This window comes from Oryzias melastigma, linkage group LG14, assembly GCF_002922805.2.
Source record: "Oryzias melastigma strain HK-1 linkage group LG14, ASM292280v2, whole genome shotgun sequence".
NCBI lineage: Eukaryota > Metazoa > Chordata > Actinopteri > Beloniformes > Adrianichthyidae > Oryzias > Oryzias melastigma.
Genome location: NC_050525.1, coordinates 4,765,875 through 4,779,783, shown reverse-complemented (window position 1 = coordinate 4,779,783; position 13,909 = coordinate 4,765,875). Strand labels below are relative to the sequence as shown.

The 13,909-nt window shown below is 40.6% G+C and overlaps 1 protein-coding gene across 2 annotated transcripts in view; it reads left to right on the top strand.

The window, feature by feature from the left end:
- Window positions 1-309: 309 nt before the first annotated feature.
- cnih2 (cornichon family AMPA receptor auxiliary protein 2) overlaps window positions 310-13,909 on the top strand; it is an 18,904-nt gene continuing 5,304 nt past the window's right edge. Inside the window, exons 1-2 of one of the 2 annotated variants that reach the window (XM_024266739.2) lie at window positions 310-1,576; window positions 7,634-7,702. In XM_024266739.2, coding sequence (XP_024122507.1) covers window positions 1,496-1,576; window positions 7,634-7,702 — 150 coding nt within the window. In that variant the 5' untranslated portion in view covers window positions 310-1,495. The remainder of the gene's footprint in view (window positions 1,577-7,633; window positions 7,703-13,909) is intronic. The other variant, XM_024266738.2, reaches the window with a different exon arrangement.

Below are 13,909 nucleotides of genomic sequence, written 5' to 3'. Positions count from 1 at the left end.
TTTTCCATGTCAGTATTTCTCTTTTATTGAATTAGTTTTATTTGAGGAAAGAGGATGACATCAACTCTCCGTCTGAGAGCCAGACTTCCATGTCAGAAACTGATGGGTTATTGAAGGCTTTTGGCGAAGGGGGCCGATGAGGCGGACAAGAGATGAAGACATTTACAGGGTGCCCAGCCCCCTCATCAGTCTCTGGGGAGGAAAAATTATGGAAATGTATAAATGCAAAAAGAGAGACTGACAGACAGAGAGGAGGAGAGAGGCGAGAGAAAGTACGAGGGGAGGAGAGATGGAGCGCTGCTATTGGTTGAGCGTTGGAACATCAACCGTGACAGAAATATTTCTCTCCCACAGTCTCAGAAATAGAGGAAGAGGCAGCCAGAGACAGCAGAGGCAGAAACCAGGCGCAGAAATCTCTGAGAAGGACCAAAGGAAGTGAGACGTTAGATAAAGAGAGGAGAGGATGAGCTGGAATCAGTGACATGACTCTGGAGGGCTGTGGAGACTCCTTACCTCAAGACAGAAGTGTTTTCAAAATCAGCATAACTCCGAGTCAACATGTAGACGCTCTGCGGGGCTCCAATTAAATTACCCCACTTCCTCCTCTCCCTCCCCGCCGACAGAATTTATTTTAGCCTGCATGTCTGAGGGGACAGATCTTGAGGTTTTCTGAGGAATCAGGGATGCTTCTGAGACGTAGATGCAGAGCAGGCTGTTCTGTCATGGTGGCGACCCAAACTGACAGAACCGAGGACAGCGTGGACTGCTCAGAGGCGGACCAGTCTCCTGCCATGCACAGGTATTCTCTGCTCGATATTAAGGTCAGTTAAGATATCGATCCGTGCTGTCAAGAGCTGTTATCGACCAATCCTACCATTGAGTTTCAGCGTTTTGTGTCAGAGTAAAGCAATATATTAAAGTTTGGTGATTTTTTTGTAACTGTTTTCAGAGCTTACACTGTCAAGAAGTCTCAGTGCTTAAGCCAACTGTGTTTGTTTACAAATGTGATGAACTTAGACTCATCCATCGCGGCGTTCTTTGATTCAGAGCAACAGATGAACTGTAAGCCATAGAAACTCTGCTGAACAAGCCATAACCATCACAGAACCTTTCTCTTTGCTGTCTCTACTGTGCTTCATATCGACGAGAATCCTGTGCTTCAGCGTCCGCGTGCCCGTCAGACACTTTAACCTAAGAAAAGAGGGTTTTGTGAGGAGCTGGAGACATTTTCAGGAGAACAAGTGCTTCCTAAACCGCGGCGAAGGAGCCGCCGTCCCGCTGTCAGCCTCACAAAAGCAGACAAAGACCATGAGTGGAGGAAGCAGAGCCCCAGCCTGACCCGACTATTGACTGTTGCTAAAACCGAACGCTTGGACAGTATAGACTGAGGGTAAACACAAAATCACCCACTGAGGTGGAAAGAAGAGACAGGAAGAGAGGAGGAGGAGGAGCTCTTTCTCTCACCCGCCCGGTGGTCAGACTGGCCGGCACAGCCATGGCGTTCACCTTTGCGGCCTTCTGCTACATGCTCACCTTGGTCCTGTGCGCCGCCCTCATCTTCTTCGTCATCTGGCAGGTGAGTGGCTTCAAGAAACACTGAAATGAGCACTTGTAAACATCCGCCCTCCATCGACCTACACAGGCAGACAAATGCTTCCACCTACACACTGACAGCCACAAACCCCCTATACGGGAGTGGAAGTCTAATTGAAATACTCAAACTAAAAAAATAGTGTTTTTAACATGTTCTTGTAGCATTTTCTTAAGAAAATTCAGCTTAAATTTGCATTTATGAGTATTTATTTATTCATAGCTCGCCATTTTTGTTGCACCTGTAATATTTGGTTGGAGTAAGAGGGGCTGTAAGCTAGGGGGAGAGTATGTAAACAAAAGAATGATGGGATATAAGTGCAGGCTTTCTCCAACAGTCCATAACTCGGATGCAAATTTCTGATGAACTGCTGCCAATCTGCAGAAACTAAGTCCTAGACACAGGTTTAGATGCAAGTTTCTACACACAGCTGCATGTTTGACCAAAGTCCTCCAGCTGCAGCTGACTCCTGCCAATAATCCCAGAGACCCCGGTAAACACTTCCACACACAAAGTGCTCAGGCTGTGGCAAACTGTGTGTAATGAGCACGGGCGGCAAAACACAGCGATCATAAATCCGGACGCCAGGCGCTTGTAAATGTTTCTCCCCTTTCAAGTGGAATTTGCACAGCCGTCGCTGGAGAGTCGTGCACCGAGTCTGCTGCCTCCACCGGTCCAGACTCAACAAACAGCGGCGCTCACCTTTTAGCATTCGCTGCACGGAAACGGGAATAATGTGAAATATGAAACGCATCATTATGGACATAAGACTTGAAATGACTAACGTACCGAGTGACTGAGTGGGTGAGACTACATATGAGTCAGTCTGCGTGTCTGTGTGCGAATGAGACGGCGAGAGGCCTGCGTCTGACTCCGCCGTGCCACTGGAGAGCTCATCAAACCTAGAATTTGTTCTCCCCATCCCCCCTGCTGCTGAGGGTGCAGCACCCCAGCTATATATGCTCCCAACCATTCACAATGTTTTTTTCACTGCTGGAGTAACCATGGTGCTCGCTGAGGGACTCACCGCGTTACCATGGAAACTGCATCTGTTTACACGGGAGCATGTGTGAGAGATGATGAGGGGGTGCTGTACAGGGAATCTACCAGGACTGCTTCTTTTACACACAAAATGTCTCTTTTTTTAGCCAGTGAATCATTAAAGTTGATTTCTTTCTTTTGTGTTTTTTATAGTCAGCCGTCAAAATTGCACTTTTCTGCTAAAAGGCTGACGTCGTGCAGAGCAGGTGGCTTTTAGGATGAGAAACACAGCTTTTATTGATCTTTTAGAAAGACCGCTTTTAAAGAAAAGAACATTTACTGAACAATAATATGTCAACGGGTCTGTGTTTCCCCCCGCTGTTTCTAACAGTTGGCTTCCTGGATACACAAACACAATAGTTTGACGTTGGAGACAAATTTTATGATTTAATTTGGTTATAAAATCTACTAAAAAAGACAGACAAGTGATCTGTCTTCAGCAAAACAATAATAGGAAAACCTATTTTGGGTAGATTTAGCTGTACTTTTACCAAATATGGAATCAGTTGAAGCTGATGTTGCTTTAAAGCTTTAATGGGTCGTCTTCTTCTTTTCCTAGTGTGCAGGTCCACCTACAGTTGGAAGAGACTTGGTGTTAATTGTCAAAGTGATGCAAATCTAGAAAACTTGCTCCAGGGTTTTCTTTACAGCTCTATTCTGATATATGAAAGATCTGGTGTCATAGAATTCCAGCCGACTAGAAACGTTGCATTACCTGCAACACTGCCAGTGTGAATGCTTTTTGCTGAAAGTAGTCACTGAAGATGCTGAAGCTTTTTGCTAAAAATGCTAAAAACTTTAATTGCTGAATGGATTTGCTGAAAATGTAAAAGCCATTTGCAAAATATTAAATCTGCTAAAAGGCTGTACATTTTTTTAAACTATAAAAGAGCACCGAAGTTGACCTAAATTTCTGAAAAATTTGTAGTAAAATTGCAAAAAAAACCTAATACATGCTAATTTTGCAAAAATATAGTTTGTTGCTTAAATATGAGCTAATCTCCAAATTAGCCCAAAAAACATAAGCAGATGCCAAATTAGTCAAAAAGGCTAGCTTGATGCTAAAACCCTAGCTAAACCCCAAAATAGCCTAAAATTCCTAAGTAATGTAAATTAGTCAAAAACATTAGCCTGTTGCTAAAATAGAAGCTAAAGTCTAAATTAGCCTAAAAAACCCCAGTAGATGAAAAAGAAACAGCCAAAAACATTAGCATGTTGCTGAAATATTAGCTATACCCTAGCCTAACGCTCCAGTTTTTTTAAAATACTATGAAAGATGAAAACATAGCCCATGATTACCTTTATGCTTGTTGCTAATCAACTTGATTTTTTTTTATTTGAAGACTTTCTTATTAATTTCCTATTGAGCATATTTTACTCAATATTTCAAAAACTCCAAAATGTATGAATTCAAAAAATACTGTAGTAGTACTGTAGCAGTAATGTCCTGAACGAGCTGAACGTTTTGATTGAGTTTGATTGAGTTTTTACGTGCCAAAAAAAGTGCTTACTAAGCATTGACACAATAATTAATTTCTCATTCATGATCCATTTTTAAACAGTTGCCACTTCTGTGAATTAGAAGGGCGTCATCCATACTTCATGACCGAGTCTGAGTCCCTGATTGGTCAAAGATCAACTGGTTAGCTTTCAACGAGGTTCAGTCGCCGCATATTTTGTGCATAAAGCCAGACAATGGTTGTAAAACTTTTAAAGCTACATGAGTGTGATCATTTTGAAGGCAGAAGCCTTTCATTTACAATAACTTTTTTTTGTGGTGCCTTGAACGCGTTATACTGAGGTGAGACCAGTGTGAATGTAGCATTTGTCGCACCCTCGGTCAAACCATGCAATAAACCATGACTTATACCTGGAAAAATACAGTAATCAGCTAGAATATTTATAAGATGAGGTCACATAACAGGAAATATCTAAGAAGTATGTCAAATTATGCCAAATCGTGCTGCTTTAGACGATTTGGTCCCCAATAAAACCAGGATGCTCCCATGCAAATTTGAATAACTCATTTCACATAAGTAAAGGTTAGTAACAAAAATTGACATTTTCCCACAATCTTTGGAGTAAAAGTAAGACTGAACATGATCAGCTCTTTAGTGACAGTCTTTAGTCACTTTCGTGAGGCTCTTCATTTACTTAAATGTTACTCTGTAGTCACTTTAGTGTCACTCCTTAGTCACACTAGTGACACGATGGCCTCTTTACCAACAATGTTTGGTCTCTTAATGACACTCTTTAGTCATATTGGTAACACTCTTTAGTCTCTTTAATATAAATCTTAAGTCACTTTAGTAACATTCCTTTGTCACTTTGCTGTCTCTGTTCAGTCACTATAGTGACACTAATCTTTTAGTGACTCTTTAGTATCTTAGTGTCACTTTAATCTCTTTGGTGACGTTCTGTATTCAGTTTAATTTCACTGTTTTGATACGCTGGTGTCACTCTTTTGTCACTTTTGTATCACTCTTTAGTCTCTGTTGTGACAATATAGTGTCTTTAGTGACAATTTAACTTCACAGTGACACTCTTTAGTCATTTTAATATCAATATTTTAGTTTCACTCTTTAGTCACGTTGGTGTCACTTTTAGGCACTTTAGTACTACTCTTTAGTCACTTTAGTGTCACTGTTTAGTCACTTTAGTGTCACTCTTTAGTCACTTTAGTACTACTCTTTAGTCACTTTAGTACTACTCTTTAGTCACTTTGGTGTCACTCTTTAGTCACTCTAGTGTCACTGTTTAGTCACTTTAGTGTCACTGTTTAGTCACTTTAGTTCTTCTCTTTAGTCACTTTGGTGTCACTCTTTAGTCACTTTGGTCTAACTCTTTAGTCACCTTTGTTTCACTCTTAAGTCACTTTAGTACTACTCTTTAGTGACTTTAGTGTCACTCTTTAGTCACTCTAGTGTCACGGTTTAGTCAATCTAGTGTCACTCTTTAGTCACTTTAGTGTCACTCTTTAGTCACTTTAGTGTCACTCTTTAGTCACTTTAGTGTCACTGTTTAGTCACTTTAGTGTCACTCTTTAGTCACTTTAGTACTACTCTTTAGTAACTTTAGTGTCACTGCTTAGTCACTTTAGTGTCACTCTTTAGTCACTATAGTGTCACTGTTTAGTCACTTTAGTGTCACTGTTTAGTCACTTTAGTGTCACTCTTTAGTCACTTTAGTGTCACTGTTTAGTCACTTTAGTGTCACTCTTTAGTCACTTTAGTACTACTCTTTAGTCACTTTGGTGTCACTCTTTAGTCACTTTAGTACTACTCTTTAGTCACTTTGGTGTCACTCTTTAGTCACTCTAGTGTCACGGTTTAGTCACTCGAGTGTCACTGTTACTGTCACTTTAGTTCTTCTCTTTAGTCACTTTGGTCTAACTCTTTGGTCACCTTTGTTTCACTCTTAAGTCACTTTAGCACTACTCTTTAGTGACTTTAGTGTCACTCTTTAGTCACTTTGGTATCACTCTTTAGTCGCTTTAGTGTCACTCTTTAGTCACTTTAGTGTCACTCTTTAGTCACTCTAGTGTCACGGTCTAGTCACTTTAGTGTCACTGTTTAGTCACTTTAGTGTCACTCTTTAGTCACTTTAGTGTCACTCTTTAGTCACTCTAGTGTCACGGTCTAGTCACTCTAGTGTCACTCTTTAGTCACTTTAGTGTCACTGTTTAGTCACTTTAGTGTCACTCTTTGACACAGTCTCTGTTTTGACACTATAGTCTTTTTAGGGACACCCTTTAATTTCTTAGTGACACTCGTAGGTCATTTTAGTGTCAATATTTTGATATTCCGGTGTCACTCCTTAGTCACTAAACTTTTACTCTTAGGTGTCTTTACTTTCCCTCTTTAGTTTGCCAAGTACCCTGTTAATATTCAAGCAAACCTGAGTTTGCTTACAAGTAAACACAGACCTTTGTTTACAGACAGTATCTGATTGGTCCACATCAGATTTCAGGTGACCCTGTACCTGCCTAAAAAGGAGGAAACCATGTGCAGACCAAACAAGCAAATGGGAAAGTGCTACTAAATATGTAATAGATAGCAAAAGTAATACATGGCCAAAAACAGAGCCCTGTGAAATACCTGTTGAGAGACATTTAACACCGAAACTTTAGATCCAGCGTTGACATTATTTCCACTACTGTAGCTCCATGTATGCTATTAAGTAATTCCAGCTGATTCTGATTCAGAGAAAAAAGGCTTTTCACCAATATGCAACATTTTTCTTAATTCCTCTTGCGTATTTGTGCAAAGCCCATCTGAAAAGCCACATTTCTCAGCGTCAGAGATTCATGCTGATCGTGTAAACAGTTGAGGAGTTACGGTATGTCAAAGAGTGTGTTTTATTTTGGGGTTCACTGGCGAGGGCTCTGGTGTTAAAGGGCTAAAAGGTGGATTTCTCCTCCTACCACACACTTACAAAGAGTCATTTTAATATTTAAGAGGGAGACTTAACAAAAAAAAAATAATGCCTGTAATTAAAGTTCCAATGTGGGTTCAATACTTAGTCATAATCAATATTACACTTATTTAATAATGTAGTCTGGAACCCTGACAAGTTTAATTATTTTCTAGATATGATCTCATTTAAAGATTGTTTTTAGAGGAGTTCACTGAAGGAGTTTAAATTCTCCACAGAGTGGACAAACTGACAAATGGGTTTGACAGCAACAACCCCGCCGGTTTCCCAGCATTCCCTGCACTGCTTTCTGCTGGTCACTGAAATAAGGTGTGTTCAGTCAATCAGAATGTACAATCAGCTAATCAGCAGTAAGCAGGGTGTTGGAAAGAAGCACTGTTTTACCTATAAATATGCACACATGCACCACAGGTTGCAGGAAGTGGTCCAAGGCTCAGAAAAATCACACTTTTTGTTAATCTGGTGATGGAAACTGTATCAAAAAGACTGATTCAGGTGTTTGTGTGTCCCTCTTATCTCAGTGGAAACTAAATTTTTTTTTTCCCACATGTGAACATTATCTTGCAGATCATTGCGTTTGATGAGCTCCGCACAGACTTCAAAAACCCCATCGATCAGAGCAATCCCACCAGAGCGGTAAGAACCCTGCTGCTTCTCTTCCTTCAACAACCATCACGCTGTCATTCGCTTCAAAGAGGGGTCCCGTTTTTGAGCTTTGGTTTTTATCTTACTTCTCAAAGACTTTCGTCAGGTAACATCACTTGAGATGAATTAGACCGAACACCCAAAAACAGCAGTCATCATTTAGACTTTAGATGTTTCTTCTTATTAAAGACTTTTAGAGTAAGAATCAGGAAATACTCACTGCAATGAAAATAATGTTTTTAACATGTTTTCTCATGATGGAGGAAGTTTATAAAGAAAATGACACTTAAAATTGCATGTCTGAGTATTTCTCTATTCAAATTGTAAATCAGGAGCAGATGAAAACATGAGTTTAAAAAAGCCTGTAGCAGTGATATAGGTGCTAAAGTCTGCGCGTCAAATTCGCTCCGTTCTGATGCATCACTTGTAGACGAATAGATCCATGTACGTCTTCTTTTTTCTCATCTTAGCTGGAATTTGGCTAAAAACTGTACAGCTGGATAGCTCGAGGGTTGGGCATCGGTTGGGTTTTATTTGGTTCCAGTGCCAAAGCGGTTCTTTGGTTTTGGTTCCTAATTGATGCCAATTTTGGTATTTCAGTAATAAAAAATTATGCCTACATCTATCCAAATCAACAAATTTGTATTCCCAAGTCACATATTGACACCTGGTTAAGACCTCTGCGTCAAAAATTGACGTTTTGGGTATCTCGTTTTTTGACGTGCTGGCTGTTCTTATTAAATCACAGCTCCCCAACCTCTGAGGCGCAAGCCAATGCGCCCCCCTTTCGCGGCGTTAAAGACTCACTCGAATGAAAGTATCATTTTTAAGATGTTTTTAACATGCGGCGAATTGTCTTCTTGCCTCCTTTCAAACATGTTGATCCTGAGCTTGTCTGAGGAATTACCAGTGTTTTGATCGCACTCGGGGGCCGCGTCTGCATGACAGCCGCTTCCGCTGTGCTTCTGTGTTTCTGTGACTGAGTTTGAAGGCTGTTCCACATTAACCCGAGAGAGGGAAAAATAGGGGACCTTTTTTTTTAAATTATTATTATTCTCTTGATGAAAATAAATAAAAGATCACAGTTCAGGAGAGCCGAGCTTGCTGCCTGCGCTCCCAGCAGTGACTATCGCAGGAAAGGCAACGGGATTGGCTAGAACTTCAAAGTACTGAATGGAGTCGAAGTGATTGACATGCCCTAAAACAAATAGTCCTTCAATTAAATTTATAACCGAAATGCGGCAACGTTTGCAGCAGCTTCTTTCGGTTTCGGTAGAACTGTGTAACTCACAACGGTTCATACTTGAATCTGAACTTCTGTGCCCAACCCTAAACAGCTCCAGTATTGCTCATCATTTATGTTGCACCCGTATGCCCCATTCACACGCGGTTTGATGAACGTGCATTCAGTCGGTGATATTCCCACCAAATATCCCGTTTGGGCATTAAAAACACAATTATTAATTTATCCTTTGTGTTTACAACAGTTGGCACTTCCTTGTTATGAAAGGACGCCGCCTGCACCGCCAAATCTAAATTCCTGATTGTTCACAACAGTGCTGCGTTGTCGTGATTAAGCGTCAAGAAGTTCAACAAGTTGAACTTTCAGCACACGATCAATGAATGCCTGATTTAAAAGCGTAAAAACTTGCATAACGACACACAATCATGAGAGTTCCGGACTCGGGAGCCCAAAGTTGTGGTTTGCTTAGATTCTTCTTTAGTAGTGGCCACTTGAACACGAGTCAGTTGGAATGCTGTTTTACGTTGGGGGTGTGAGGGGCTGCAAGCTAGCGGGAGAGTTTAAACATATGGATGATGGGACATGAGGGTGGGTTTACTCTGCACCAATAGTCCAACTCAGAGGTGAATTTATGATGAATTACTCTTGCTCCACACTGTTTAGTAGTGATGTGCGAGTCGTGAACGAATCGTTCAAAACTCGCGAGTCACTTTACTGACTCGAGAATCATGAGTCATCTTCCCCACTGACTCATTAATTGACTCACTTCCTTCCACTAATTCTCTTCGCTGTGAGAAGTACTAAAAACCTCAGAGACAAAGCTGAAACACGACAGAATCGCTGGTTTCGCTCTGTCTGTGCTCACCGCTCTTCTACAGACAACACTTGCTGCTCCTCAGTCACCCCTCCCTTTGGGAGAATCTGCTCCCTGGCCCCTCCCAACCAGAGAATCTGCTCCCCCTCCCAACCGGAGGATCTATTGGCCACTCCCATACCCCTCCCCTCGCGGAGGTGCTGTTGTGAGTGCGAGCTGCTCTCTGAGTCCGGGATGAATGCAGGTGTTCGAGTCACCACTCATATGATTCAGTTGATTCATTTGATTCACCTCGTTTCGAGCTGAATCAAATGAGCGATGACTCATGATTCAGGACTCAGAGCTCACCGGAAGCCCGAACAGCGCCTCGCTCCGAGCTGAATCACGAGTCAGGACACATGGAGGAGCAGCTATGATTCGTTCAGGACTCAGAGCTCACTGAAGAGAACTCATTTTGGACTGTATCGAGTCAGTACTCATATCTGTGACCAATCACAGAGCAGTTCGCCTCGTTTGGAGGTGAATCGTTTGAAAAAAACTCTCAGCAGCTCTGCCTCGCTCTGAAGCTTGTAGGAATCCATTGTGCTGGAGCGTTAGCTTTAGCTTAGCTTAGCTTAGCTTAGCTTTAGTTTATCAGCCTGTTTGACGGGGAGGAGCTGCTTCCTCTGCTCAGCTGCTTCTCTGCCCTGACGAACTGCTGCCACATTATTAAATTCATTTTTCATTTTATGTCTTGAAAAGCAAATAAAAGAATATTAATCAATTCCACCACTTTTTAAAAATTTAAACTGACTTTGGTATCCAACTTGCTATTTTTTTTCTCCAATAATGTAATTAACTACAAAACTAACAGAAACTCAGTTGATTTCTGCTCTTTATTTAGCTTGTTATAAAAATATGTTCACTTGTTTGTACTTTATTTTTTTCCCTTTCTTTTTTCCAGAAATTTAATTTACATACATTGAAAAAACTTTTTTTAACATTTTAAATAATAAGTTTTCTTTGTGTCCCACAACGCAATGATTTGTTTTAATTATTTTCATAATTAATTTAGTAATATGAATAAATTGGACGTGGCGTGTTTTACTTTGGACTCTCTGGGCAAGTGAATCAATGATTCAAATGACTCAAATGAATCGATTCACTTTGGTGAGTGACTCATTAAAACTCGAGTCAGTAAAAGGAATCATAATTCCCATCACTACTGTTTAGAATACAGAAACTATGTCCAAGAAAAAGTTAAATGACCGCTGGGAACGCTTTGAAAGAAAACCCAAAAGATGATTGGAGTGGGACTTAAATATGACTTAAATTTTTATGAGCTTCTGTAGCTGAGCCCACATAACATTTTCTTGAGAACTCATTTGTATGCAGATTAAAGCAATCATCGCTCTGCTAAGATGTTGGTTTTAATCAGCCACAGATATCCGCCGAAATGGAGCTGCCATTTGTACGGCGATGCCTGTCAAATCAAAAACCCGCTCAGGTGTTACACCTGCAAAACCAACCCGCAGCTCACAGTAAAGCGTTTGAAAGACTAATTGATCTTTTAAAGCAGACACTTTCCCCGAGGTTTTTTGGTCTTGGTGGTGAAGCAGAAGAGAGTGCGTCTTTCTGCAGCGAGTCAGCAGCAGCTGCGAATATCTTTTCACAAGAAAGCTAATGTTCTGGCAGTCATAGGAGCCTTCATCTGAGCTGAGAGAGTGATGAGGAGTGGGAGAGGAAACTGTTTGCAGCAGACTGTGGGAGTGTGGAGGTGTGCCAGCCGCAGGAAGTGGAAACAACAACTGCACCACCTGGAAAGCAGAACTCCATCTCGGTTTTTCCTGGTGGAGGTGTTTATCTGAAGGTGCTGATGATAACCTGAACATTTTATGTCACTTGTGGACATGAACTATTTTTGGCCTTTTGTCTCCCTGCATTGATGTTTCTTTATTAAAACAGTTTGTTACCAACTCCAGAAAAGAGTTCATGGCTGTGAACTCTAGATTTACTGCTTCAATAAGAAGCAAAGTTGTACCTTTATCTTCACCTGATGCTGTTCCGAAGCCATCCCGCTACAGGACGATACCAGCATCTGTTTTTCAGAAGAGATTAAGCAACCCAAATGAATGATCTGTCTCGTAGGTTCTGGATAATTGGTGCTTTTGTTTCCCGCTCTGGATGAAAACGGAGCAATCTAGGTGACGGAGCAAAACATCTCATTTGTCTTATCGAGTGATCAATAAACAAGCGAGTAAAACATCTCCCCGAGGACCGTTCGTCTTCAGGTTTATTGATGCTGTGAAAGATGGATGTATTTCATTCCAAAGCTTTTAAGCTTTTGTGGCTCACGAGGGAGTCGGAGCTGCGAGCTTCACCACAAAGATCCAAACATCACAGTCATGCAGATGCTCCTGCGTTGATCAATGCAGCCAATCCACCGGTGTGGCTAAAAAATAAGTACAACATCCTTCAGTTTTATAATCGAAGGTGTCAGGACTTGGAAAACACACTGAGTTCCATTAGACTGTGGTGTTTCAGTGCTTATTGTATGTTCCCCAGTGTCAGGGCTGAGGTTCACTTACATAAAAGTTAAGGATTATAGGGAAAATATGGAGTTTTACTGAAGTAATACTGTCTACTAATGTAAAGCAATGTGATGCTTTCAGGCTCCTTTCTCAGCACTTTTCTACCATAACTATAATCTTGAAAAGTTTGAATTTTTCAAAACAATATTTGCATATTATATATAAATGGTGAAAAAAGAGGTAGCTCCATTCGCTTTGCTTTGGACAAGTTTAGAACCAGTTCAACCGCTAACCACTAAATGGGTTGTTTACAGGTGGATATGGATTCTTCTTAATGCAAAAAGTATTTAACAACTATTCGTATTTGTGGTTGCCGATCTGATTCATCATCAAAATTGGTTCATTTTGTAAACAGGCTAAGGTCAAAAGCTAGAAGCAAATGCAGGATAACACCAGGGAAATTAAACGAGAGAAACCGCTCGGACTGTCTGCAAGGCAAAAACAAGACTTCGCACTGAAGACGTGGCTGAGGAGGGTTTAAATGCTAGACGTACTGATGATGATGGAAACCAGCTGTGCAGACAGGAGGCCGTGGCAGTGGCTGATGGGAGTTGTAGTAAGGAGACAACAGGGTTATGATTCTGGGTAGGGCTCCCTCTGGTGGTCGGAGGTAGCAACTGGCGGTGGAACCATGACAACTGTGATGGTGCTCAGTTGTTCTTAATAAAATAAACTTACCGAACCTCAATTTAGATGGCATTGTCCAATATTGACTTTTCTAATTTTGAAACATTTTTTTAAATGTTATATGTCGATAGATTCAGCCACAGATTGATCTGGTCGGATCAAAGGAATAGAAATAGATTAATTGTTACTCCCCATAAAAAAAGTCTGAAAAAAATAGGCAGTTTTCACATCTATGGCAACATAGCAAATAGTAACACACTTCAAGACATTTTTTCTGATTTTACACCCAGAATAAATGCATGTGTGGCCTCAATAGTTTTGAACTTTATTGCTTTGTTTTTTAGATTGCAAATGTGTGTGTGTAAGTTTGTTTTTCCTTTTTTTATTAGCAATTTTGATGCTAAAGCTCAAATGTGAGGTGGGCATAGCAAACCTGTGCATGTTTGCATCCTGCATGTTTTTGTTTTGAACATAATCTGGAACTTTCTGGCATGTTCACCTGTTTTACGATTCAAAATGTTTTTATTTTTTTATTGCTAGCTATTCTCACTCTAGCAATGGACTCCCAATTGTTTGAAATAGCTTCTTGACTGACTGACGTGCAGGAACATTGTTTTTATTGTTCTCTGCTGATGTTTTCCACCTTTTTTTCTGTTCTCACGCAGACTTTTACAATACTTTCCGATAAATTATGTGCTTTTGATTGCTTGCCTTTGATTGTTGTTTACCCCCCCTCCACAAAATAAGAAAACTGATTTTTAGACAATGCATTTGCATTTCTTTTTAGTTGATATTTAATTAATAATATTTCTATAAAAATTCCCTTTGCTTTCATTTTTAGACCTTCTAGAAAACACATTTTGTCATGATGCAGAATATGAAAAACAGCACATTTCTAATGTAAAAAAGCATGTTTCGGCATTTTTTGGTAACCTGACAGCCTG